General features: G+C 37.6%; 2 protein-coding genes across 9 annotated transcripts in view; one reads left to right on the forward strand and one right to left on the reverse strand.

Moving 5' to 3' along the window:
* The window catches only part of LOC134811620 (programmed cell death 6-interacting protein-like), a 118,208-nt gene that overhangs the window by 36,271 nt on the left and 53,963 nt on the right, over positions 1 to 27,974 (forward strand). The gene's annotated exons all lie outside the window — the stretch shown is intronic.
* On the reverse strand, positions 9,266 to 13,917 carry LOC134826403 (voltage-dependent calcium channel subunit alpha-2/delta-1-like). Its single transcript, XM_063838761.1, has 7 exons — positions 13,034 to 13,917; positions 12,613 to 12,836; positions 12,238 to 12,414; positions 11,800 to 11,974; positions 11,367 to 11,557; positions 11,118 to 11,225; positions 9,266 to 10,957 (listed from the first exon to the last, which is right to left on the reverse strand). The coding sequence occupies exons 1-7, from the start codon at positions 13,872 to 13,874 to the stop codon at positions 10,739 to 10,741; spliced, it is 1,935 nt and encodes a 644-aa protein (XP_063694831.1). The 5' UTR covers positions 13,875 to 13,917; the 3' UTR covers positions 9,266 to 10,738.

Below are 27,974 nucleotides of genomic sequence, written 5' to 3' on the forward strand. Positions count from 1 at the left end.
ACAATATTCTGACAAACTCCACTGACAATATTGTTTCAGCTGGACTACTGGATACCAGGGTTTCGCATCACTCTCCAATTTTCTGTATTCTCGAATGTAGCATGCCTGAAGAACCAGAACTTGACCCTTATAAACCAAAATACGACTACTGTGAATCTAATATGACCAAGTTCTTAGAAGATATTCAAACAAATTTTTGTGGGCAGGTGTGCTACAACGTAGAAAACTTTGAAATTTTTGCAAATAAGATAAAACTTTTGATCGAAGAAAACTTTTTAATTGAATCTGAATCGTTCAAAAAGTCAAAAAGAAATATGATTGCAAACCCTTGGATCACACCAGGGATCATTGCATCAGTGAAAAAGAAAGAATATCTTTACAAGCAGTGGAAGAGTACAATTAAAGAACCCAACCCTCTTGGAGACTCTGATCTATACTTAACCTATAGTAAATTCCGTCGACAGTTAAAATACATTATCAGATCTGCCAAGAAATTGTACTATTGCAGAAAATTCTCAAAAGTCTCAGGTAATATGAAGCAAACATGGGCACTGATCAATGAACTGAGGGGAAAAACAAAAACTGGAATAAAGGCCTCGTTCAAAATAGATGGTAGTTTAGTAAAAGACAAGCGTGTCATATCGAATGGCTTTAACATGTTCTTCTCTTCCATTGCAGGTAAACTTAATGCGAAGCTCTGCTCCTCCAAACCAATAAGTCGTGACACAGCTTGCCAGAGGCCCCTTAATTATAAGAACTACTTTAACAAAAGAGTTACCAACAGTATGTTCTTAAACCCCTGTGATTCTGAGGAAATCGAAAAAATTGTTAAAACCTTCCAGGGTGACAAGGCTAGTGACATATCAATAGCTGTTCTTAAGAAATGTTGCACTTCAATCTCTAGGCACCTAGCTGGTTTCCTAAACTCATTCATGAAGGAGGGTCTATTTCCAAATATTCTCAAAATAGGTAAGGTCACCCCCGTATTTAAGAAAGGAGACCCACAGCTGTTTGATAACTACAGGCCTATATCCATTCTACCTATCTTTGGTAAGATATTTGAAAAAGTAATTTACTGCCGACTATATAGCTTCTTTACTTCACATATGGTCATATACGATAAACAGTTTGGATTCAGATCCAACCACTCAACGGCACATGCCGTCAATTACTCCATTGACCACATTCTTAAAAACCTAGAAAGTAAGAATCATGTAATTGGCATATTCATTGACTTAAGCAAAGCGTTTGACACAATCGACCACAGAAAATTACTTGTCAAACTTGAACACTATGGCATAAGAGGGCCCTGTCTTGACCTAATTGAAAGCTATTTGTGTAACCGACAGCAGTATGTTGATTTCCAAAATACACACTCTGATCACTGCAAAATTGAATATGGGGTACCACAGGGATCAGTTCTAGGCCCTCTCCTCTTCTTACTCTACATCAATGACATTACCAACTCTAGCAAACTTGGACACTTCATACTGTTTGCAGATGACACGAACATATTTGTTGCTGGAAAAACTGAACAAGAAGCCTATTTGAATGCTAATAAAGTACTTGAATCTGTAAATGACTATATGGAATCTAACTTGCTGCACATTAACCAAAGCAAATCGGTCTACATGTTATTCAGACCTGGCCGGTACTCGTCCTGTGCACGTGCTCGGGAATATGGCTCTGAGAACTCACTCACGTTATCAGGCAACACGCTTACACGAGTAGATAAAGTGAGATTCCTTGGTGTTATCATAGACCATGAACTATCCTGGGAACCCCAACTAGATAACATAAAAAGTAAACTAACTACAAGTATAGCTATAATTAAACGTATTATGAAGTTTATTCCAGAAACAGAGTACCATAAGCTGTATGACTCCTTATTCAAGTCTCATATGAGCTACTGTATCAGTAGCTGGGGTGGTGTCACACCTTATAGACTATCTAAACTGTTCTCCATCCAAAAAAGATGTGTACGCCTTCTATTTGGAAGCAAACCAAGCTTTGACCGGGCAGAGTATTATGAAACATGTGCACGTGCAAGACCATACAGTGAACACATCGCAAAAAGGAGCTTTGCTTTGGAAAACACTAAGCCAATATTCAATACCGAGAAAATCATGTCAATCCACAACCTGTACACCCAACATATATCCACTGAACTGTTTAAAATCTTGAAACTGCATCAACCTATCTCTCTGACAAGTTTATTCCAAACAAGTTCCAGAGCATGTAGCCAAACTATGCGGGTCCCCCGACACAAACTTGAAATTTCTAAACACAATTTTGTCTTCAAAGGTACGACTATATGGAACAGTTTGGTTGATAAAATATTCGACAAATGCACTCCTAATGAAAACAATGTCATGGTCCCTGGCTCTAGTAAATTTTCCGACCTTTCCTCCCCCATCTCAATTATCAAGAGCCGTATCAAAAAGCTCTTACTTGAAACCCAGCAATTGACAACACCTGGGCGTGAAATTGAGTGGCTCCCCCTAAATAGCTGGGGCATTGAACCAGCTTAGTCAACCAGCATCCCATCCCTTGCATACAACTAATTACAAAAGCGCTAATTATACCTGTTTCAAAAGCATCCTGTCTGGAAGTTCCCTGACTGCCGTGTGAATCTTTGGATCTATTTTTGGATCTATTTTTATATTGATATGATTTTTATATACCTATATATTCCTCGCATAATTTCCATATCCGCCTGAACAAACCTGGCACCATCAAATCTTACCTCTAGAAACCCCAGAACTCATCAAGCCTAGTCTAAATTCAAAACTAGTTGACCAGCTACGTACAGTTTCCTGGACAACTGGAACCTTTTGGGCCATGCACAAGCCAATAGCATGTATGGTCCTGCAGTGGGGTCTCCTTGTCCTTGGATCTGTGTTTTGATCCGTCTTTTCTTAAAATTTTCCATTTGTGTCACTTAGAATCACCTTTTAAATGTTAATCGACACCACTGGTCCTAGTTAAATTTAGCCATAGCACGACTACTCGAACGTAACAGTTAAATAGGTGTGACATACTATTATATTCTTATAATTATATCATATGAATTGATTGCACTGCTAATAAATAAAATACTTTGTTTTACTAAAATACTTTGTTTTACTAAGGAAAGGTAATGAATCGATAATCACATTTCAAAAATCCAATTAAGTATTATACGTTACTGATTGATTCATTTGTCACATTATGGAGACAAAATTATCATGGCTTGAGTAGTAAAAGTACTTGCCTAGTTTACTCAGTTTAAAATCAGTGTTTTGTGATTATTGATTCCACTATTACTCTAATAACGAACTTCTCCATGACCATAAACAAGTGTCACAACAAATCACTGCAGATTTACTATGAATACCAACCTGATATAGAGCCAAAAAGTGATACATTCCCCTGATACAGCATCATTTCAATACATGCTCATTTATGTGATTTTTGACTCATTATGGCACTTTTAACCATCCAAATTCTCTAAATATTAGTTAGCATGCTATAATTCTTATCGATAGAGTTCATTATTACAATCATTCCGTTGATATTCATATCACATTCATCATTCTAAAATAATTAGTCAGAATTAACCCTGTGTGTGATAATTGCATCATAACTCCACATTTAACCGGTGACTCTTTGCACTTTTAACACTCAACTATGTCAAAAAGGTTCAATAATCACATTGAGAAGCAGGACACACTCACAGAATGTAAATTCATCATTAGAGGTGCAAGAAATGAATATTTTGTGATTTCTGGCTCATATCTGCACAATTAACAGATATAAAGAGATGAATGACTTAATTATGTGACATTTGACTCTTTTTGGACCACATATCAAAATTTTGTTAACTTTCATAGCACACTCCTTGAGATACAAGTATTTTAAAATGCTTCACACAATTTTGACAGTGAAAAATCAAGCTCTAAGTGCCACCTTTTTATGAACGTGTCCATATATTGTTTGAATGACCTTTTTATACTTTAAAAAACAGCTTGCACCGCAGATACTCTTGTTATTTCTGTTGAATATGAATTGATTATGAATTATAATTATTGTTACTTTTCCCCTAAACATAGTTCCTCCATTGGTTGGTGTGAATAGTAATTCATTCGAAATATTCTGAGTTCTGCACCAGAAAACTGAAGTGTCATAGTATAGGAATACTTAGAGTATAGGAAAACAAGTTAAATCTTAGGAAGATACACATCAGATACACATCAGGGGGCCTGCGCCTTGTCAAAAGTTCTTCCATAGGTCAGTGTCATACAATATATTACAATCTGTAGAGTTATACGTTCACCTGCCCATGTGCTTACGCATACATATGAATAGGTGTATATCTGGTAATTATATCTATGAAAGTTTATATATCCTAATCGTTCATTGTTTCAGTATATACCATACCATATCATGCTTGTCTGTGGGGTTTTTGTAGTTACATTGCATTAGTTGAACGTTGTTTCATTGCTTTACAGATTCCTAGAATAACAACAGAAAAGTATCAAGCGGTAGTAATAAGCGGTGGTAATAAGCGGTAGTAAGTAAACAAGTGGTAGCATAAAGTTAAGCAATGGCACGTCCTGATCAAATCAAATCAGTCAGTGGAAAAGTGACAAGAATGGAAGATGGATTAAGAACTTTGGATGGAATTCACATAATTGGAAAAGAAAATGCACAGCACTACTTTTAGAACTGAATCCAGGGCACATGGGAAGTGAAAGGCGCGTGTAGCAAGTGACGCGAGCGCCTGTGGACTGCATACTGCAGCGCAAAAGTGCTCTGGTTTGTGGTTTGCGTTTGTGTGGTTAAAGCGATGTTATCTATATTATATTTTAAACTTGACGAAATTTCCCCGGCAACGGGGACATAGAAGAAAAAACACCGAAAATCGACCTCAAAATGACCCTCTGGTGATGCCAAACCCAGCTCGCAAATGGAGTTGAAACCTCGCCATTTTTAGCAGGGTTGTAGAAAAAGGATAGGAATAGGCTATAGCATTCTTAGAATTTTGATTTAGGCTTTAGATTTTTTATAATTAACGTCGGAAGTGAGGTAAAATAACCGTTAGAATAATGTCGTTATTTTAGCAAAAGTTTATTGCGCTGTTGCGTAGCAACGTTAAAATGCACGTGCGCGAGCAATAACATCTTAACTACGCGCGTTGTTATGCTGTATGCTACGTCATAACTTCAAAACTAGCTCACATTTACGCTCACGCTATGACTTATATTCATAACTTTGGTTGTGATTGGTATTTTTTGATGCGGTAAAAAGTATCGTTTTGGGAATCCGAATACTAACAACGCTGTCGCCATTGTTAGATAAATTTCATTATGTCTACTGTATTATAACAGAGCTGTATGATGAAGAGAAATTAAAACATAACTGATTTTTAAAATTTCCTCGAACAAAGCTTTCGACTAGCGGGTTTCTAGTATATTATATACGTATTATCAATAATACTATAAACATATCATTTTCCCCAAATGGCTTCAACGATCGTTGTATGGAGTGTTATCCAATAAAATCCAATTTTTGTGTCAGATAAAACACATTAATAAATTTTCATTTTTACCGTCTACTATCAATTGTATCAATGAAATTGAAAGAAATGTACTAATTCAAAATTGTATCCTGCTTTAAGTTTAAATCCATTTATAAAGCTTACCCGGCGCGACATTATCTCCGCATGCATTCTAGAAGTGAAAGATAAACCAACAAACTGGGTTAATTAAAACATGCCCGGCCCCAACATACAACTTAGCGTAACTTGCTAGTATACTGCTCGCTCCTCTCATGATAGAAGCTCTAAAAGAACGCCGCGCATTGGGATTGGCGTGCCAGGTAACAACAACTTAAATTTCAAATTTTGTTCTTTTGCCATAAACAAATTAGCGATTTAAAAAATTGTAATTTACATTTAAATACATAATGTTTCCTGTAAACCACTAAAACCTGGTTTTTGAAACTTTCTCATGACCATGTCGCAGAAATATCGATTCAGGGTGTTACATATGATGATATCAGACCACATCAAATGATTTTTGATGTGGGAAGAAAATTAATTTTATTTTTAGCGAGTATAAGCGTCTTGATGATCTTCTAATTGACTTGATAATGATCGAAGGAAATTTCCAGGAATAAGAACCAAGAACGCTTTATCACTCGTACACGCCATGTTCAACAAGGGGCCTTACGAAAAATATATGTTTTCGCAAGGCACCTTCTCGTACACGCCATGTTCGAGAAGGGGCCTTTGTTTTAGCGCAAATATATACGTTCCAAAAAACATATGTTTTTTGAAAAAGTATATATGTTTTTTAAAAAAATAAAATGTTTTTTGAAAAAGTATATATTTATTTAAAAAGCATATATTTTCTTCGTAAGGCTCCTTCTCGTACACCGTACCCTACCCGTACAATATTTTTATCAAATACTAACATCGTCGATGAGTTGCGAATCAACTTGATACATGTTGTATAATTCTTTTCGCGCGGAACTCAGCACTCATGCACTATTCGTGCATTATAATATATATATAACCCGCCGCGCACGAGTGCGCGGCTCCCCTGTATCGTAGTGAAACGACCGTGGGGGTCACGACGTGATACAATATGAACATACTTAATTAAGGATGTCAATTCATCGCAGCTCGGCGCGGCACAGTAGCGCATCTCGCCGATCTAGCGAGAGAAGCCTCATTGAGTGCGCGGCGCGGCACAGTAACGCATCGCGCTACAATTGACAATGAACACACATAACAAATAAAAACTCAATTAAAACGTTGTCATACGTTGTATGATCCGCCGCGCACGAGTGCGCGGCTCCCCTGTATCGTAGAAACGATTTCAAAATAATGCTATAAATAATGAAGCAAAATGAAAAACCATTTCATTGTCATACGCTGTATGACCCGCCGCGCACGAGTGCGCGGCTCCCCGCTGTATCGCGTCGTAGAAACTCTACTATAGTGAAACTCTACTATATAATAGTGAAACTCTACTATAGTGAAAAACTTTGTAGCACTGCACTATGCGCTACTGGGCCGCGCCGCGCATCTTCTCGCAACCTCGCATCTTCTCGCAACCACTCCACACTCTATAATGAAAAAAATCCACTATAGTGAAACGACGATGGGGGTCACGACGTGATACAAATATTTCATACGTATCAAATCGGATGTGCTTTCTGTGCAAATACAATTACTATAAGTGCGCACCTAATTACTTATACTTATAGTTATAGTTATGGCAGTATTGGGTAAAATTGACAATTAGACTTCAGCTTCGTACGCGTATCATGTCACCAGAATTGAGAATGCCAGACACTAGACTTCCTAAATACCTGCTTAACTGGACCCCTGCGCATGGGAAAAGATCTAGGGGCCGTCCAAGAAAGAACTGGATAAAATGTTTGCTGGAAGATGCTGCAGCGTTTACAGGAAACACTGACATACACTTAGAAGGAGCGAGCGAGATGGCTAGTGACTGCAGACTTTGGAGGGAGATGATACGTCACAAACGGGAGTTCATTGGTGCAGGCCACTCGAATGATTGAGGAGACCTAATCAAGCACTTACAAGTAAGTACGCGTATCATGTATGAAGTCTAATTATCAATTTTACATGTGATGAACGTTTATTATAATGTATAAATTATTATTAATGAGGTACGTAAAGTGTCAATAATTTTGATTTATGTGTTTACTACTGCTAATAAAAAGCTCTCATTAATTTTTATCCTGTATCTGGTATCATTAAGCTGGGCCTTCGAGTTCAAATCGAGGTTGCAATTTAAATTGTAAATATGATGTATGATTCACGATGTCAATTGTCAATCCGATCCTTCGCATCTCGTGGTTGTGAGAAGATGCGCGGCGCGACCCAGTAGTGCATCGAGCTACAAATATGATGTATATTCTACAGAATCAAAATTTTATTAGGTCCCTCTGGACTGCGAAGTGCGAACCCAAGATGAAGATGCTACGGCCCCAGAGGCATACTATGTACTACATGGGCTGATGTAAACTGGGCGGAAGTTGGGGGTTATAGTGTAGGTTTATAACCTACCAAGACGCGCGCCGAGTTGGACTCGTCGACGGTCCTGAAACAAATATTTTACGAGTATCACCCGTTAAGGGTTATACAACATTTGAGGAATCTTGGTACAATTGCAAGTTGAAGTAGGATGTGGTACTTAACAAATTAAATGTAGCCGAGTTCGTCTTCTGGAGTCGACTTAGAAATAGAAGCAGAATATAAGGGATTAAAACTATTAACAACACTGCTATGCTTATGTAACAAATAGTTTGAGATACAGATATGCTATTATTAAAAGTTCGATTTTATTTTCAAATCCCTAGTATTATGCTTTTCACTGAGTCGACTCCAGAAAACAAACTTGATAAGATCAGTTAATCTCAACATGGGACTCCAGACATGTTTTCTCAGAACATCAACAAGTTAACGTTAACATCAAAGCCAAGCAATCGCCTAATAAACGATTATTTACTCCTCAGAAATACTGATTGAAAGTTATTTACCTGGCCGGGGATCTGACCAGGCATCAGTGTTCAAAAACATAATGAAGATATGGCAGAATGCCAGGGTGGGCGCCGATAGGATATGTAAGTTTAAGTTCCGAGAGGCGATAGGATTTGCTCTCGGACCCAATAGGAAATGTAAAACCTATCGGATCCGAGCGCTAATCCTAGCGGAGAAAGGATTTAACAATTCCGAGTGGCGATAGGCATGCCGTAAATTTTATTATTATTACATACCTAAAAAGCTCGTGGCCCCGTGGTTACAGGAAGGAAGGTAATAGTATTTTTGATAGTCAGTTTTTATCGCATCAAAAAATATCCATCACAATCGTTAGTTTATGCTTTGTAAATGTATCTGGCCTGGGAGATCTGATCAAGCTTTCGTGTTTCAAAAAATCAATCTAATATAATATGCAGTTTATTGGAGTGAGAGGTGGGTGCCGTAAAGTTTTACAGTACATGTTATTTTCTGCTTTATTGTGTGATATTAAAGTACAATTACAAAATTCATCGGTAAAGGTCTTTTGACATTTTTATTGACTGTTTTGGATAAAGGGATCGTTCACATAATATGACGTAAACAGTTTAACTTTAAGGGGTTTGTGTTACTTCTACACGATAATAAGAAGTTTACTGTTACTTGAGCAGTATTTCTCCAAAGTCCAAAGGTACAGATTTTTCATATTCACCGGGAAAAATTAAAAATCTGTTTAAATGTTAATTCAATCAACATTGGACTAAAAATACAGACAATCTGGGGAAAAGCTACTGTGGTGTGTGGTAATTCCAGGAGAATGAGATTCTAAGGTCAAATCGGATATCGGCAGCACACTTTTACTTCCCAAGTGGAACGTTTAAAGATTACCCTCCTCATATAACAAAAATGTAAAAAATACTCGTTTAATCTAAATTATGGAAGTGGTACTGCTAGCACCAAAAAAGTACTGAACGCAAAACAGCTGAAATTATTAGAAAGGGAGAACCTATAAGCAATTGGCAATGACTGCACATGCCCTCGTCAGTATAACTTACGATACACGTTTTAAAATTACGATAATAGTGATTAATTAAACTAGCCATAGCGTCCGTGTTGGGAACATCATGGTCTTCGTGACCCTCTTGGCAGCCCTGATGGTGATACACTCGGACCCCTCGATATGGTGTTATCTGCTCGGACACGGGTTTGCAGCCCGGACTATGGTCCACTACTAACAGGAGGTTTGTACTGGGAACGTTTGACACCTCGTAGTGGGACTGACACCCGTTGGGGCCGTCACCATTGATCCAGGTGCCGTGAGTGTCTTGGTACTGAAAATTCCTCTGGTACAGATTAAACATCCTGCAGCATTCCACGGTTTTTTCCTTCACGATGTGGTTTGCTTCAACGTCTGTTAAAAAGTAGTCAAAGTAGAAGAGCAGCTTAAGGTTAGTTAAAAAGTTCATCAGAACTGCTAATAGGTTATATAAAATAGGTTTAAAAGTGCATGCTCCGTTACTGCCATGGTGACCTTCATGCTCAGTTACCGTCTCTTTACACTCGTTTATACACTCTGTATAATTTACGACGTTAAAAATCCTTCTTTTTATAAGTTCTTTAAGAAGATAAGGATGGTGCTCTCCTAAATGCCCCGCTTGGTCCCCCATATCTTCACTTCCTCGCTCATTGTTATATCCCATGATAATCTCCCCGTTTTCATCGACTAGAAATCGATCCAAATCATCATCGTGGCCCCCAAGAAGCTTTTCTCTGACGAGCTCTACTCTAACTTCAATCCCTACAGCAGCTACTTGACTAGACACTCCATCTACTGTCACATTGACTCGCTGGGTGATGTTCACTGATCTGAAGTTGTAGATCTCTCGTCGGTACGGTTGTGAGATGAACAGTGACGCTGCCGAGATGTTCTTAACAGTTTGAGCGTACGGAGTGAGGGTGGCCATGGTGGTTGCGTTTGCTCCGTTCCACTTAGGGTTACTGAAGAACACCATGCCCGTGTAGGTGATGATGAAATGGGAGAGGATTTCGTCCTTCTGGAAACTCCGTCCACCGATTTGAATATCCTCAGCCTGCTCGGCAGGGGCAGGATATTTCTTGAAGGCTTCCTTAAAGTACCTCGACAGGTATATGTCAGTAAACAACGAGAAAATGACGGCTGAACAAGTGGAATTGTCCAGGTCAACTTTACCGTGTGTTCTGTCCTAGTTGCTTCCTAACGTTACAACTGTTGTCGTCAAAGTTGTGAAGAACTTGGCCAGTCCAGTTGCTTTTTAGAATTGAAACGATGTCCTCCACGTTTAGGGTTTTTAGTTTGTACATGAAGTAGGTTGGAGGGTAGGTGGGGTAGATGCAAGCTATACTGAAGGGTGTAGAAGTTACTGGGTAGATCTGATATTGGAGCTCCTGAGGGAATCGAACAATAGGTTAATGTTGTGCAATACTACAGACCTTACGGACATTATTAAAACTCATTATTCAAGGGAGTTAACAGTAGATTATGGCTATATAAATCACGTGCACAGATAATTTGGAACAATAACTTAATAAAAATAACTTTATCCACCTGGTACCATTCAGAGCCTCTTTTCTGGTTCTCATAAGTCAGAAATCCTTTTGTCTTCAAAACAAAGTGATCGTGATCAATCATTCTCTTCTCAAGATCTATTAGATCCTGCGAGAATAACAGGATGTTACTGCAATCGTTTAATCTAAGATAAGTACAATAATGTGCTGTTTCATATTGTAAGACTCGAATTTAAAAGTTTGTAAGATTATACTTATAGGAGATTTAAATAACCCGAATAATGTTAACCTGTTTGTTCTCGTCAGTCCACCGGAAATTATGGAACCTGGTATTGACATCTTCGTATTTGTACTTGTCAATCCTAGGATGGTAGACGGGATAACCCTTGTTGTTGATGATCACACTCGCACTACTGATGGGAAGGACACTGCTGCTGATCTGGATTATTCGGGACGACTTAAAGTCGAGTCCCACGATACCTGTATTATTTATGCGTTAGTAACTGAATACAGAACACATTCACAGATACGATACACGATAGAAGTTTGCGACTTCTCCTGCTCCCATACAGCCCCGAAAGCGATTTCTGTAGAAAACAATTAGCATTATCCGAACACAGGTTCAAATTGGAGGATGTTAGATTGGAATTTAGATAACGATAATTGAAACCATACAAATATCGAAGTAAATGTACAAAAACGATTTAACATACTGATATTACCTAATAAAGAAACACTGTTGTTATTGGCAACCTTAGTGACCATTCTCTCTGACTCAGACGTTCCCACCACGACTGGTAGAGTGACCGTGATCACCAGCCCAAAACCTCCCAGATCTTTGTAAGCGTTGCTCCAGGTAGGCTGTATTGACTGATCTTTCAGCGGAGTGTTCCCTATCTGGAGGGGTTTCATTTGTAACATTGTACACTTTACAGACGTAAGTGGGGACGTCACATGTGGAATGTGGGAATGAGAAATCGGTTTTGTAAAGTGTATCTATGAGGTATAATGGTGCTACATCCCTTAAAATAAAATGAAAAATATTTTGACGCTCGACTAAGTTTTATAACATTCAATAATTAACCATTAAATTCCAAAAAACATATTTTGACACTTGACTTAGTTCTAAAACATTAAAATATTCAGCTAAATGAACAAACCTGGACGAGTCTCTGCAAAGCAGCCTCAATCTGCCCGAAGTAAAGGATCTTGGAATAGTAGCCCCGATTAGAACATGCCAAGCCCTTCAGTCGGTCATTGTACATTCCCTCGTTTTTACGGAACGAGAACACAAATATTCGCACGTGTTTCTGCGTGTTCAACTTTGCTACTATCTCCTGAAATGGGGCTTCCGTCAAATTAGCTCTGAGAAATTTTTGTATCGCATTCACATTGCCACAATTAGATAAAACGCATATTAGATTCGATAGTAAATTAAAGTGTATCCGGTAGCTAGTTGGATTGGAGCGTAGATTACAGTAAAAATTTAAATTATGAATAGAATTTGTTTTTACTTTTTTCAATTTCAAACTTACATCAACAGGTTGCCCTGTCTCGTCCGTAAAGAGAACGATGGCTTTCTCACAATAAGCAGATTGGTTTATCATCCTGCTCTTTTCGAATGTTTCGAAAGCTAGATTAAAGCCTGCTTCCCAGTTGCTGGTTCCGTTAGGCTGAATGTCTTTAATAGCATCAATCAAGGTTTTCTTGACAATCTTGTTCGCTCGGGTCAGGTGGTAGTAACACGTCAGGAATTTGGCTGAAATATTTTAATTTTGAGAAACATAGAGGTGGGTAATTTCTAGGACAAATGATGTGATTTATGTTTATTTCAACACGCGGAGGAAAAAACTTGCACAATCTGATTATCATCTTCTATGGCTGTAATTTCTCATATTAAAGTTGACCCAACAAACGTTAAATATTAATCCATAGTCAAAACATAAATCAACTTACCTTCATACCCAACGTCGATAGCAGTGACAAAGTCAGTATCAGATATAATCTCATTGAGGAACTTAACGGCAGTATTTTTCAGCAGCCTGGTAGGAAAACCCTCCAAACTCCCGCTCGTATCCATAAGAAGGATAACATCTTTAGGGCACCCTATACCAGCATTGTACCAGGGCCTCCTCCGCACATCAAAATCTATCTGATCCTTGGCAGGGATGTATGTAGCGGGGTAGGTTCTCATGACACCTTGGGGGGTTCCTATGTACTGCCAGAATATGTTATCCGCTTTTTTGTCGTTGTTCTGAATGAATGCTTTGTCCAGGCCGGATGTCCATTGGATTGTGTTCCTGACCTCAGTCCAGTTATCATACACATCTAGAGGTAGGTTTATGGCTGATTCTGTCATGCTAACACTTGCCATGTAGCGCTCGTTATGCTCCAGATGCAATACACTTCCGTTGTTTGATGTCAAGGGGTGCGTGAAACCGTCCCAATAATTATAGGTCAGGTCCTTGTCCCACTTGTGGCTCTTGTACTCCTTGATGGTCCTCTTCTGGATGTTTTTGAGGGCCGTGAAGGCATCATTAAACTCTTTACCGGTTGTAACCCCCACGTGGTCTCCCAGTTTGTGGGTGTCTATCTCTGTCCTATACGTGTGTTTCTCGTACAACCGAGCAATAAGGTCCGCGTCAATGTACGTACGGAAGTAACTGAAGAGTCGATGACTCACATCTGTGTTAGATAGGGTGGGTGTGGGAAGTAGAAGTACCAGGACGAGTAGAAGAAGAAGGAGCTGTCGATATCTGTGCAACATAGTCCATTGCCAGGTGTGGCTATCAGTCATTAATCTGCATAGGCCATTTTATCATTTCACGGGGATTTCACCTGAACGAGAGGTGATCAAAATTAGGAGAAAGCAATGCCAGTGTGGTTTAAAGACAATGATAAATAACGGTTATAAAAGTCATTAAAATTGAATATTTTTCCATAATTACCAAGTTACCAATCATGTGTAACTGTAACTCATCAGTTTTATGAAAAGAAAAACTCGAAGAAGCGACTCTCCATGGGATGAGGTGACCCAAAAATGTACAGATATTACAAATTCGCCCTGGATTATAATTAGCAAAATCAACAACTTTTTAGTAAATTATAGTTTCAGTGACACTGGTCAATATGCATTGAGGGATGGCGCGAGCTTGAAACAGTAAGCAAGTTACAAAATATAATCCAAGGATTAGGGATATGATCTATTGATTGTGAACACTGCACCAGCACACAGCCGAATAAATATGTAAACAGTTTTAGACATTGGAAAGGCGTATTGTCGTTTCACATATGTTTGGCAGTTGACACACGACAAAATGTTGGACAGCATTCAGAAACTGGATAGAGTCTAGTTTTCTTGTCTGTTTTGAAGCAATATAACAGCAGACAGGATTAGTGAAAATTTTCTAAAATTTTTTCACCTGGATGAATTAGTTATATAAAAAACAGACCAGCCAGAAAAACTGTATGGTTTCACCCAAAATATTCAAATATGTCAACAGCTGTTTTAGCGCGAAAAGCATGCACTAAAACCAATAATCATATTAATTTTCTTCATGAATCTGTTCGGCTTTATCCAAATAAACTTATAGACGGCAAGGAATTTAAGGAGAACAATAAAATTATTGACACTAAAAATAACAGTACACAATGTGCACTCACGAATAGAAGAACTCCGGCATTTTGGAGTGAACAACGAGTTTTACTGAGCATGAGTCGAAAAGCGAATGTTCTAGAATTCAGGGATCATATAAACATAATTAAATGACAAAGTGCTCGATCAAACAGTGCTCGATCAAACTTACGCTAAACGGTTAGGAGATCCCAAGTCTTCTGCCGTCAACAAATTAAAGCGGTATAGGAAAGTTCAAAGCAACGAGGGTCGTAAATCAGGCCAACTGCCATTAGATTACCGATTATGTTCATGTTTGAAAACGCTGAAAACGTAGAAGAGTTCATATTTTTAGTCGCCTAAAATATTGAGAGGCAGAGATACCCGCTTCGGACGACTTTGAATATCATTATCAAACGACAATTTTATTCTATATCTTGGTATAACCTGAAGCAAACTATCAAATGGCAGACATGAAGTATCAATCTTTAGCATCATTGGTTGTCTGATCTTGTAAAACGATCCTAAAGATTCTAAAGATGAAACATAAATGATGCAATATCTGTGCAGATCAGTCTCCGCTCAACCAACGTTGCCGACTAATTTATATACTGTGCCCTGATCTGATTTGAGGAGTCACCCAGGTCGACATACAGAGAACATAATTAAGGTAATTAAATACAATAGCTAGATCTCTCTTAAATGATTATTGATGTGTCCAGGATTATAGATAATTATGATAATAATGTAGCGTAACTAAGCAAACAATGGATAGGGTAACGATTAGTGGACGACGTTTAACCAAGCAAATACTTTTCTTGATACCAAATTTAACGATGATGAGTTCATTAGATGTACTAGTATAATTGATGAGTTGTTCGATCTGTTAAACCGTAATTGCGTTTATTCAAACAATTAACCATCAGAATCCAGTCGTTATTTACGGAAATGATTTTGTGTACTGTTAAGTTGAGATTAGCGCATGTTATTCATCATTCAGGACACGTCTAAATTAGATTTAAAGACGGTGACCGACTTTGTATTATTATGCAACACTTCGCGTGACTTTATTAAAGTCAACACAGCTTAGATAAATGGTGTTCTTATTTTCTCTCCAGCACATTATCATCTACATTATCAGGCACAAACGTTTCCCTTGGCTCCAGTCGCATCATCAGAAACTCTTTCTCATCGTTTGTTGGATGGAATTCTTTAGAATTCTACTCGACCCTCTCCTGTACAGAACCTAGGATTGCAGAAGTAGGAATTCAGAACTTAACGTCCTAACTGAACGTCAGTGGGTAAGTGGGTAAGTTGGTAACTCTGGAGGGATTATGTTTTGAATATTATTATACCTAGTTTAGGAATGGTCAGCGTGCTAAGAATGTTGTTGGTTTGGTCCTATAAAGGAGACGGATGTTGTCCTGTTAATATAACTGGGGGGACACGGAAAGCAGATCCAATATAACGCACTGCTCCACAGTAAGTGCTCTTACTATAAGTATTTTTACTGACTTCACGGTAAGTAAGTGGATAATAGGTGGATGGCATTAATTGCGGTATTTATGAAGGAGTCATCTCGGAGTCCTTAGGCACACAGTTGAAAGCACAGTTCAGAGCAGCAGAGCGCGGGTATCTGGGTGACACGGGTATTACAACAGAGAGAAACTGCCAGATTACCGGACTGTACCGCTGCAGTCCGTGGGCATGTATACTTGTAGTTGGTGGATAAGGGGTAGATGTTGCATCCAAACTCAGTACAAACAGACAGGACTTGATACAAATTAAATAGTAAAATAAATGTTAAAACTTGTATGATCCTTGGAAAAACGATTATCCCGTTAAATACAGAAGAGACGCCATCATCGAAAGAATAAAAGGTTTTGGGCTCTTCATTTAATTCTTTGTTAACACAATATGTTCCATCTTGAAAAATACAAACAACTTGAATAAAAGAGTTTATAATTGTAGATAATATTTCTCCGTCTAACTGTACAGTTAAAAACAAAATCATCAATAATCGCATCTTCCACAGATGGATCTTAGAGACCATAAATGTATAAGATCACGATGTTTAAGCGGTTAAATCTGACTTTGTAATCAGTAGCCGTGGTTAAAGACATTGTATTTCATAACCATTAAATAATTTAGTGTCCTATTTGATAGGTTTGGGAAAGAAACGACAGGTGAAAATTAGTGGAATATCGGAAGCCAACACATTGCACAAGTGCCTGCATGAATGTCATGAGGTTGCAGGGGCAATTATGGTAGTACATAACATATGGCATATACGTAATCGGTTCAGGATGTAATATAAATAAAAGTGAACTCAAAATCCGCCAAGCTCCCGACTTAAATCGACGTGTGAACATCTGTCAACCCAAAATTAGATTTAATTCAGAAAAGTAAATCGCGGGCAACAGCGCCAAGTACAAATGAGAAAGTACAAATATAGCCCCCCCGTGACAGTTCGTTGACCGTTGGTGTAAAACCACATCACAACCCGGCTACTTCCCACCGGGCGGTAATAATGTTTTTTTGGGAGTTTTGCCGATAATTATTTTGAAAAATTTAGCAAAAAAAGGAGCTTCCGATTGCTTGAGTGGAGGAATTAGAAATTATAGCAAGTTTATTTGATTAAATCTATGGCAATGTGACAGGTAACTAACAGTAGATAGATAACACGTTCAATAGTTCGGATGTTTTGGAAACATACGTGTTGATAAACTAACAAGAATTGCGCCCGTTGTTTCGTTTTGGCGGACGCTAGATTTCCATTTCACATTTACTATAAATTTAAGTATAACTATAAGCTCCAATCAGCTCACTTCAATCTTCATGATAATAATATTGATCAATTATGCATCAAATACGGGAAACACTTGAAATTCAGTTCAATTGCCGTAGAACTTAACTTGTATCTGTAATTCAAGAAATTATCAGCAAAGGTAAACTATACTCGTGTACACATCAATACACTACGCGTGCCACGTACAAATTGGGTGTATTACCTAATAGTAATATTATACATTACATGCATCATATACACAGTCGCGCCGCGCATTCATAGATCACAGGCTATCTATACATCACATCTCCGCAAGCAATCCTCGCGCGCGCCCAACTTTTTCGTTGCATGGTAACGAACGAACACACGACATATTTAAACCCACCTATCTCGTTCTCCAAAATCCACGTTTTTCTGCAAAAACCTCCATTCGTAACCTTTCACTATTGCCTTTTTTCAAAAGGGTGAAAAGGAAAAAATAGCAGCAAATATTCAGAACATCCAAACAGCCAAGCTTATCGTGTATTTGAGGAAAACAATATGCAATAGGCTGAAGTTGAGAGATTTGCCATCGAGACGGGAAATAAGCGCCCCTTCAAGCTTGATGCGAGGTTAAAAGTAACTGTAGTCAGTAACATCGAGACGGGAAATAAGCGCCCCTTCAAGCTTCATGCGAGGTTAACAGTAACTGTAGTCAGTAACATCGAGACGGGAAATAAGCGCCCCTTCAAGCTTCATGCGAGGTTAACAGTCACTGTAGTCAGTAACATATCATATATTTATATATATACAGACCAATTATACTGATACAGCTCTGCACAAAAATATGAACAAAATCATGGAAACAACCACAATGCATAGGATATTTAAGAAATTACCCATAACCTTCATTAGGGGAAGAAGACTGGCGACTGCTTGATATGCAAATGATATCATAAGGGACACGAACGTCGCCATATCAAACCTTGATAACTTATGAGTGAACTTATTACTTACTTGGTTGGATAATTGGTCGGTAAATCCAATCGTTACTCCTTATAATATAAATAAATGTCACGTGATGCACGGTAATTGGGTAAAGTAACATATCTTATATCTTTATCAACAAACGCTTTTACTCGTTAACAATTAACATGGTCTGACAAGCAAGAGTCTTCTCTAATTACGAATAGGAATGGGGATCAACAAAAATAAAGTTTCATCAACTGAGTTTCAAGCTCGACCTCTCAACAGTGTATTGATGTGAAAATTACAATCTTGCGGAATTCATCCATTACATTCTGCCTTCGAATAAATATTTAGAGTAATGAAGCTTTCATGAGTTTCAGAAAACATCAACTAGGAAATGTGCTGCCTGACAGTAAAAAAATTCACAGTTTAACTATTTAGATAACGGTATTAAGATTAGATAAATGATTAAATTGTTATATAAATGATTAAATTGTGATTTCCAATTTAGCGTCTAATCAAAAACTATTGCCTCCCAATCTTATGATTCGACAGAATAGCTGTCAACTGACATTTTGTGCACTTACGGAATACTTTACTAATTTACAATAACGGACAACACAGTTGCAGTGCTAGGATCATTGAATACTGAATCAACTGGAACATTGCCCGGAACGTGTGATTCTTGAGATGTTTCAGGGCTATAACAATAAACTTGTGCTAACATTATCCGGTGATCTATACTCCCTTTCCCTTAAAAGATGTCCGCAACACTGCACAGCCATCATTGATAGCCTGTACGTGGATTCGCGAATGAGAAATAAGCTATAAATAAAGCAAGTTGAAACTGAGTTTTGTTTCCCTTTAAGGAAAATGGAATTAGATAATTAGCTAAGTAATGACTTAATTAATCGTATCAGACCACGAGATACGTGGAACCAGTGGTCAATGTTGCCTACTCTAACGTTTAGAAAGTTAGGAAACAATTCCTGAATTCCAACTAACCACACTAATCGACATCGAACTAGAATACAATTAAATTTGTTTGATGATCTCGGTAATGCTCCCATGAAATTGTTTCTTCTAAGAACAAAAGAGACACATGCAAACGAACCGCCCAACAGTTAGTTGTCTAACCCCGTCTAGTGAGAAAACACGAAACAGGCGCCCTGTTTCCCTGGACAGGTATTTTCTTTTCAACAACATCCAGAATTATAGCTGTAATTAGGATGGTAATAAAAATTAGCCCATTATAGCTATTATTAAATATTTAATTATTAATGGCCAGCCATGCATTTCAGGTTGGAATACGGCAGACTGCTAGAACTAAAGTTTAGCAGAATGATTTAACATCAAACGGAAAACGTTTGCAACATACTCTTACTCAGCCAAACTAAATCCTCAAAATTTTGCTCATAAATAAAGTTACCAAATAAATTGTCATACAGTAAATTTATAATGTAAATAATGTACCGATTTGAACACCGGCGACTCAATGAGTCGGACTGATTGACTCATTGAGTGCGAATAAATAGTTCCCAATAATCAATACTCATATCAGCCATAGTTCAAGAACTCTTAATACATAGTAAAAGCCCCGATTTATTGTAAAAAACGTCGGGCCTTCTATCTATCTCAGGTTAGAAGTCATTTCGAACACTGCACAATTGTCAGGCGGCCTCATTCACAAATCTCGGTGGAGAAACTTGAATCGATACAAAAAAGAGGTCTCAAGTGGATCCTTAATGACATTTACTTGAGCCTTAGGGACACAAAAAGGTATTTCATAGCGTGTAAGGAACTAAACATCCTTCCACTCTCGATAAGGTTTGATTACAAGGATATATTATATTTTCATAATATTTTTCATGACATGTCAGTTCTGACATTTCCACCTTACTTACGACGTTTCATGGGAAGTAGGTTAAGGCGATCACATCTAGACGATCTCAGCATGATTAGTGACATTTCTCCTCAAGTTCCACAAAAACTTACGTCAAGCCAGACCAGATGTTCAGGCATATCTAAGTCTTACTTTTACAGAGCACACATTCTCTGGAATAAACTCCCTTATGAATTAAGGGAAATCTCAAGGCCATCCGTGTTTAAACCCCATTTAATTCAGTACCTCTGGACAGTTCTAAACGACCATATAACATCTTCTGACAGTTAAACCTTTTACCTAAACTTTCACGATGATTAGACACACAAACTTTGATAACAATAACGAAACAATACTTTACTATCAAGACGAATTATGAATAATAAATACTCGAGCAGTTTTACAATACTAAACACCTCAGTACAATTTCACTGTCATTTTACTGATTAAAGAATAAAGATCTGTGGGCATTCCTGGCATTAATCTCACGAATTATATCTTTTTGTACTTTACAACCCCGTACAAATGCTGCAAATCCTTAATCAGTAATTATAATCTCTTGTTATAGATCACGATATTATATATTTCGATAATTGAAAGTTTTCGTTATCTTTAATGTAACTATATTATCTAAATATAAATTGATAAAAAGTGTAATTAATAAAATATGTTCAATAATGTGTGTTTATAATTATGGTACATTGTTATTTATTATATTTATATTTTAGGCTGTAACCTTATTAGTTCAATAGAATAAACCTAGCATGCCTTGGTTGCAGCATCGCTTCACTTATAGGTGCATATAGGGCCCGACGTAATTGCTATGACCAGTTTACTGGTCAACTGGTGTTTCGGTGTCCACTCGGTCACTTGTCAAGGCATGAAAGGTCATTCGGCGAAATTTTCTTTGAAATAAAATGATGTATTTGTGTAACAATTTGAAGTTTATTGATTAAAAAAAAGAAAAAGATACACAGGAATTCACCGGAAAAACACGAGCAATCACTAAGAAAAAACAACGATAGCATGACCATGCGATATCGATATCGTGCAGCCACCTGCATGAATGTAGAGTGTAAGAAGTGTAGGTCCTTGCACAAGGTATGGATCCTGCTTGCTCTATCCAGAGCCCTTGTGCTTGCAGTAGCACTGAGCCAGTGGCGCGAAAGCACATGGTTAGGTGAAGGATCCTGGCACAATTGACAATTATAAATTCATCACTGTCCTTTCCACAATGACTAGTGAGCTTAATTTCAATTTGTAACTCCACATTGCAGACTCGCTGACTGAGACTATAAAAGATGTAGGTTATCACTCAATGCATTATTAATTGTATAAACTTTGCACGTGTTACCTATTCAGTATGCGGCACCATCCAAGAAGCCCACCCAGTATTCTATCTGCGTGGAAACTACGTAGAGTAGAAGTGGAATTGGAAGAGCCGGGCTTCGTGAATAATACCATACCATATATACTTATATATTATGGGGAATACGAATAGATTACATAGTCTATAATTAAAATATTGAATGGCTAAAAGTTTTGGAGGCTAAAAGTATGGGCGCAAACGGACTGTCGAGTTGTTTAAAAAATTGTGATTCAATCTAATTTCAACTAGAGAAGACGTCAATAAAGAAAACTAATCTACATTAAAAGGTTATTACTTTAAATAATGGCATCGATATAACACTTATTTTGCCAATTCAAAATAACCGGATTCGTTACTGGCGCTTAGTCGAACGGCGCATTAGTAAAACTACGGCAGTTAAAATAAAGAATGAGGTCGTCTGGCCGGTAATTTTTAAAATTTCAAAATTCAAATGAATTTTACATCAGGTACGGGAGTTATGTTCTTAAACTTATTATATCTCATTTCAAAATTATTATGTCTTATTATATCTAAAATGCTGTTATAAACCGAGAATAGACTCCTAGTATATAGTCGTTGTCAGGGATAGTTTATTGTTTTGGAAATTTGGCATCGTTATTGGGAGTGGAACTGTGGAAGTATTACCACTTATTGATTTAAATTGATATATTAAGAAAATAACAGTTTGAAATGAAACACCAGTACCACATTAATTGTGCACTGCATTACAGCGAATCACATACCTACAGGGTTCATCGGGATCGGGATGTGATATAATCGCTTAAAACTAAGATCTACACAATTGCTTTCAGAGATCTTTGCGCCCTAATCAGCCACGTTAGCTTCCTCGATGGATGCAGCGATTAAAGTGAAGAACATGGTTATTGGTTACTGCAGTTAGATATTGTGGATTCTCAAACTTGGAACTGCTCCATCAGATTAAATGAAATTCGAACTTTTTGATAAAAAAAGGAGGAAAAAATACACTTCACAGTTCACATAATAACTTATCTTGCAAAGAGGCCTATCCTTATATGATAAATACCACACAGTTTAGCTAAAACAGATAGCAGTTGCGATGGTGATCTGCTACAAATTTACACTAATGTTGCACTAACACTAGCATTATGGTATTATGATCTCAGCGCTGTCTCAAAGTACTGTGGGAAAGTAAAGCAATACTTATTCCAAGAGAGACTATAATATAACTTCTCAATTAAAGACCAATAATGTAATATCAATTTGAGATTTTACGTTACAAAACCGCGTTATATATTAAGATTGTCTAATGAGGCCAGGTCCTAGTAAAACTATACTGACCTCCTTAAACCTGGTAAACTAAGTAAAGCAGGAGGTTTAGCTGTGAAAGGTTGGACTTATGAGGGAAGAGCTCTGCAAAATGAGAGACTTGCATTAGTGAAGACTGACGTGCCATTTTCATGTTCAACAAGGAAACAAAACAAAACGAAACAATGTAGAAAAATGCAAATTATTTTGAAATCATCTCACGCTGAGCATACCAAATTGCATAGTCAAGGGCGCCGCCCTTAGGGCGGAAAGGCGGAACATATCTTATTTGAAATATTGTCTGTGAGACGCATCCGGCTAGACATATAATAGTATGCATCGCACCAGCCATAGAGTTCAACAAATTTATTTGCAGAGGAACTTTTGTGAAGATAATAACATTTCCTTCTGTTTAAGATCTCACAACACATTATTGTATCTTCGAATAAAGTAACCACACCTCCTGAAGCTATCTGCACAGGTGCACGTGCAAGATATACTAGACTATCTAGATACCCATTACCGGGCCATTACAGACTTAGCATGTTGTCGCATGATATAGGGCATCCTATACAGGCTAGTGACAGATCTTAAAATACACATGTTGTGACAGGAAGTGGGCACTTTGTCCAATATGTGTCTACAATATATAGGTTACGTATCTGTGTGTAGTAGGGGTAATCCCCACCTACCTATCTTGGTCAAATTTTAGGTTTTTATTGAGAAATGAGACACAAGCTAAAAATCTAATGCACCATATTTAAGTCTACGGTAAAATCGTAATGCGTTATAGGTTATAAAATTAAAAGAAATACGAACACCTGAACTGTGGCTATTTGCTACCATTGCACAATAAAATAAGACTTTTCAGACAGATGGGTTCGAACTTCGAAGATCGTGACGAACAAAGATAGGGTGTTCAAAATATGATTATGTCTAAAATCGTAACACATAATTATTAATTAGTTGTTCTTATAATACAAATTCTCGAAAGGTTCTAATATTAAATATAAGGCTAGCATGCGAGAACATTGAACAAAAGGATAACTTTTCTAAAGGGCAGATAAGACGGTAACTCTATCGGTAGACCTCTTAAAAGTTAAAAGTTTCGCGACTTTTAATTTTACAACTAAATCCTTACAAAACATGTCTTTTTCCTAACACAAACCGAGCCCAGATTTTTCCCTTTTAATACTAGGCAAGGCACACGTTCGGGTTGCATACCTTTGTTGCTGCTGACAGGTGCCAATTGTCAAACTCATCATCGGTATAAATTCAAAAGGCGCAACAATTTCTGCTGAAAACAATGGGAAATATTTGAACGCACGATTGATTCGATTCACGCAATTAAATTAACGTCTAGAAATTTTCGACACAAAATTTTCCAAAACAAAGCCATTTTTGCTTAAGTAGAAACCCGAATCATGATTTCCCCTGTGAAGAAAATATGGCATTTGTTTATTCATAGTCTGTAGCAGTTAGCACAAATGTGTAGTATATAAATGTATTAAATGAGCCAGTTCGGCCATTCGGCACTCATCGAGAGGTCTCTTATATGTGGCGAATATTTTGTGAACGGTCGGAATAAATGAATGACACACGAGTCACGATGTAATGATCGGATAACATCAAACAGTACTCAGGTAATTGGCATAAACCGCGAGGTCATAACTTGTATCTAAATCGTTAAATATCAATTTACCATAACTGGTGAATGGTATAAATTGAGCTTCATAAGCCGTAAGGTTATGAAGCTCGGGATCAGTTAAGTATGGTCAAAGCACAGGTTCACCATTTAATCTTGAGCACTATTATACTGCTGATAGCACTAGAGGTCATAATTTCAAACCCTTAAAACTTATCCGATGACTACCACCACACATTCGCAGAGGGACAAATTTAAGCCGGCATATAATTATAATCATATTGTCGGACATCGGTGTATTGATATAATTATATTCATAAAATTCAACAGCTAGATAAGAGGGCGGCGTGTACAAACATTGAGTCCAGCTCACACGTGACTAGGATCAAAGGCTGAGAGACCAGATCAGGGGATGTGCTGAGAAAATACCAGTCAACAGTGGATCACATTTCTTAATTTCTTCTTTTGCTTCGGCGGTAAAATGACACCGTGTTAAGTTATTGGGGGATTTCAGGAGGTCTGGGTCTAAGAATTTGGTGGTCATAGGACTATAAGAATTGGATATGAGATTTAATATAGACATTTTCAATTGCATGAAAAGAAGAAAGGTTCTCCTGTTTTCTGACAAAGGAAAGAGTAGCTGGACAGACTATCTTCTTAAACAGAGGTTAAAGTATAAGAGAACTTATATATTATAATTAAAATCCAGTCGAGCCGGTAAATCCACAAAATATAGAACTAGAAGACGTCTAGTAAAAGATTTTATGCACATTAATTAATTTGTGGTTAAAGTAGGATGTCTGTCATTAACCAACTAAATATTCCAGATCCTAATTTCATGGCCAGCTAAACTTTTAGATTTTATAAAATAAACATATTAGATCCTCAATGACAACGTATAGCGTCTGCACTCTGCAGTCATGAGCATAAATGAGCTGTAATGCTCAATTTTAAGCCAATAATTCTCCGTGGTAATTGCCCTGCACTAATGGAAATGGGAGGAATGGCCGAGGATTGGAGTTCATCATAGCAGAGATATAGAAATCTGAAATGGCAACGATCAACTTGCGAGTTTCAAAACTCAAATCACGGACAGTAATTCGACAATAATTTGGTTTAATCAAGTTGACAGAGTTAATCTAGAAACGCTCTATTAAAACGCTCAGTTTTACATGAAGGAAAGTTAACAATTCAATAACAGTGCGCTACAATGTACTACTTATCAGTGTTAATGGAAGCGGTGTTAATTAAATAGATTAGCAAAACTGTCCAACTACACATGTAATAGGAAACAGTAAGAAGGAGACCAAGAACCGGTACAACAGCCAATCAAACAGCCGGATTGAAAAAGCCAACCAATCGTAGCTGCCTGACGGTCAGACTATCTGTATTACCTAGACACCATGAACCGCACTAAGCAAAGTATAAGCAGCACTTCAACTAATTGATTCTAAAAACACGTGGCTAAAAGAGGGGTTCACTAGTATTGTCTTCAGGTCTAGTATAAAATAGTAAAGAGAGGAGTATAAAAGAGAAGCCGAGGACCACATTTGTATCGGCACGTGACAGCACGAGCCTAGCTACATTTGATAGCTTGACCCTGAGATCAAGGGCAGGGCTGACACGTACACCTCAAGCAATTAACAAATGAGAAACACAGAGATACTATATTTTCCTTAGAATTTAGAGATAATCAGACAAAGTTAAAACTATTCTTTAAATTCCTTTACACAATACACAATTTAGATAACTTTCAGATTGATTGCAAACTAATTTTACAGCTAATTGTTGATAGTTATTTATCGGATGAAAAATGTATTGCAGAATTAAGGTTCGTTTTAAATTAAAATATTTACTTTCTGTAGGGATTGAGGGGTAACTGAGCAGGGTAGCTGACACTGACTGAGTTTAACGGACAGGTATGGCAAAAACTTCCAACAAATACTGAATACCTATGAATTTCACACAATGAAGTTCCTGCGAGGTGTGCAGCGGTTTATTAAGGAGGTTCTTGACAGGATTCTCTCTTTTCTCCTCGTCCACTCAATAATTCCTTCCTTCATACTACACAATACACACCTATCTCGCAAACCCAATTGACAGCCCTCAAACATAATTTCCCCGTCATTAGCAGTTCACAAAGACGTGGTTATAGACTTTAAATTGATAACGTTAAGTATAACATATTAACAACGAGAAGACGCGTATAACTATAATTTTACGCAATTCGGACAAAATGGATTATTTGTCAGACTCTGTGAAGAGTGAACAAGAGCTCACACTTGATGGGTAGCGTGCGAAACACTGGCTGGATTCACTCCGAGCTGCAAATATCTTCGATATGGAGAAATAAACGTGCAACGCAATTGACCAACAACATGTTGCCAAAGTAGCAAATAGTAAGGTACGTTCCGAAAGTGTCCTCACAAAAGAAAGAAGAGCGTTTAATTAATAATAACCTGACAACGCCCTCGTGCAGACTTGAACAGCCATCTACTAGAATGAGAGTTGGCTCAGTGCTGCGGTTCAGCCAAAACTGCAAGCGGTTCAGCCAACACTGCAACTATAATACCGGTGAGCCATTGCCGGTGCCTATTATCACTTTCAACGACATGTTGTTGAAATCCAGAATCAAGACGCTCATGAAAAAAAGAACGGACAAAATTGATACTTTTAAATGAAGATCCATCTAATACTATTTTTCGGATATGGTAACTGTAAGAAAGGTACACTACATTAAGTACAAGTACAATTAGCATACTTATCTCTTCATCTAAAATGTTATACCCTCACGAATAAAATGAACTGACAGAATACCTGACTCGTCATGGGATCTGCTGACATCTGATAAATTTCTATCAATTAGTCTACTTAGCAATTGATGATTAACCCTGAACAATTGTGCACTCCTCACCGAACTGACCTTTGCGGAGACTGACTACTCACACCAATTTAAGTGTGATTTTATCGAAGAGTGGCAACACTGAATCATTCAGAGGTGGTTGTGTGCAGGTGGTCACAGAAACTTTAACCGACCCTAACCCATGCCTTATATCGTTGTTATACTTGGGCCGAATAAAACAAAACTCCAGTCAGCTGGTAAATTTAGGAGCGAAAAGGTATAGCTATAAGATTAGGTAGGTAAGGCATCATGGTAATACTACTTACTAGTAGTAGTAATACTAGAATCGAATGTTTAAGTTTCAGAACATGATTCTTGTTGCCACATTGATGAATATGATGATTAATTGGAAGCTGTGCCGCCAAATAAATATTCGATAGCCAAGTTATAACTCTGATCAATATGATAATTCAAAACGATTCTTACCGTTAAATTTGAAATTTAACGGCAAACTTGAAATTTA

This window comes from Bolinopsis microptera, chromosome 2 (genome assembly GCF_026151205.1).
Source record: "Bolinopsis microptera isolate Bmic1 chromosome 2, MBARI_Bmic_1.0, whole genome shotgun sequence".
Taxonomy (NCBI): domain Eukaryota; kingdom Metazoa; phylum Ctenophora; class Tentaculata; order Lobata; family Bolinopsidae; genus Bolinopsis; species Bolinopsis microptera.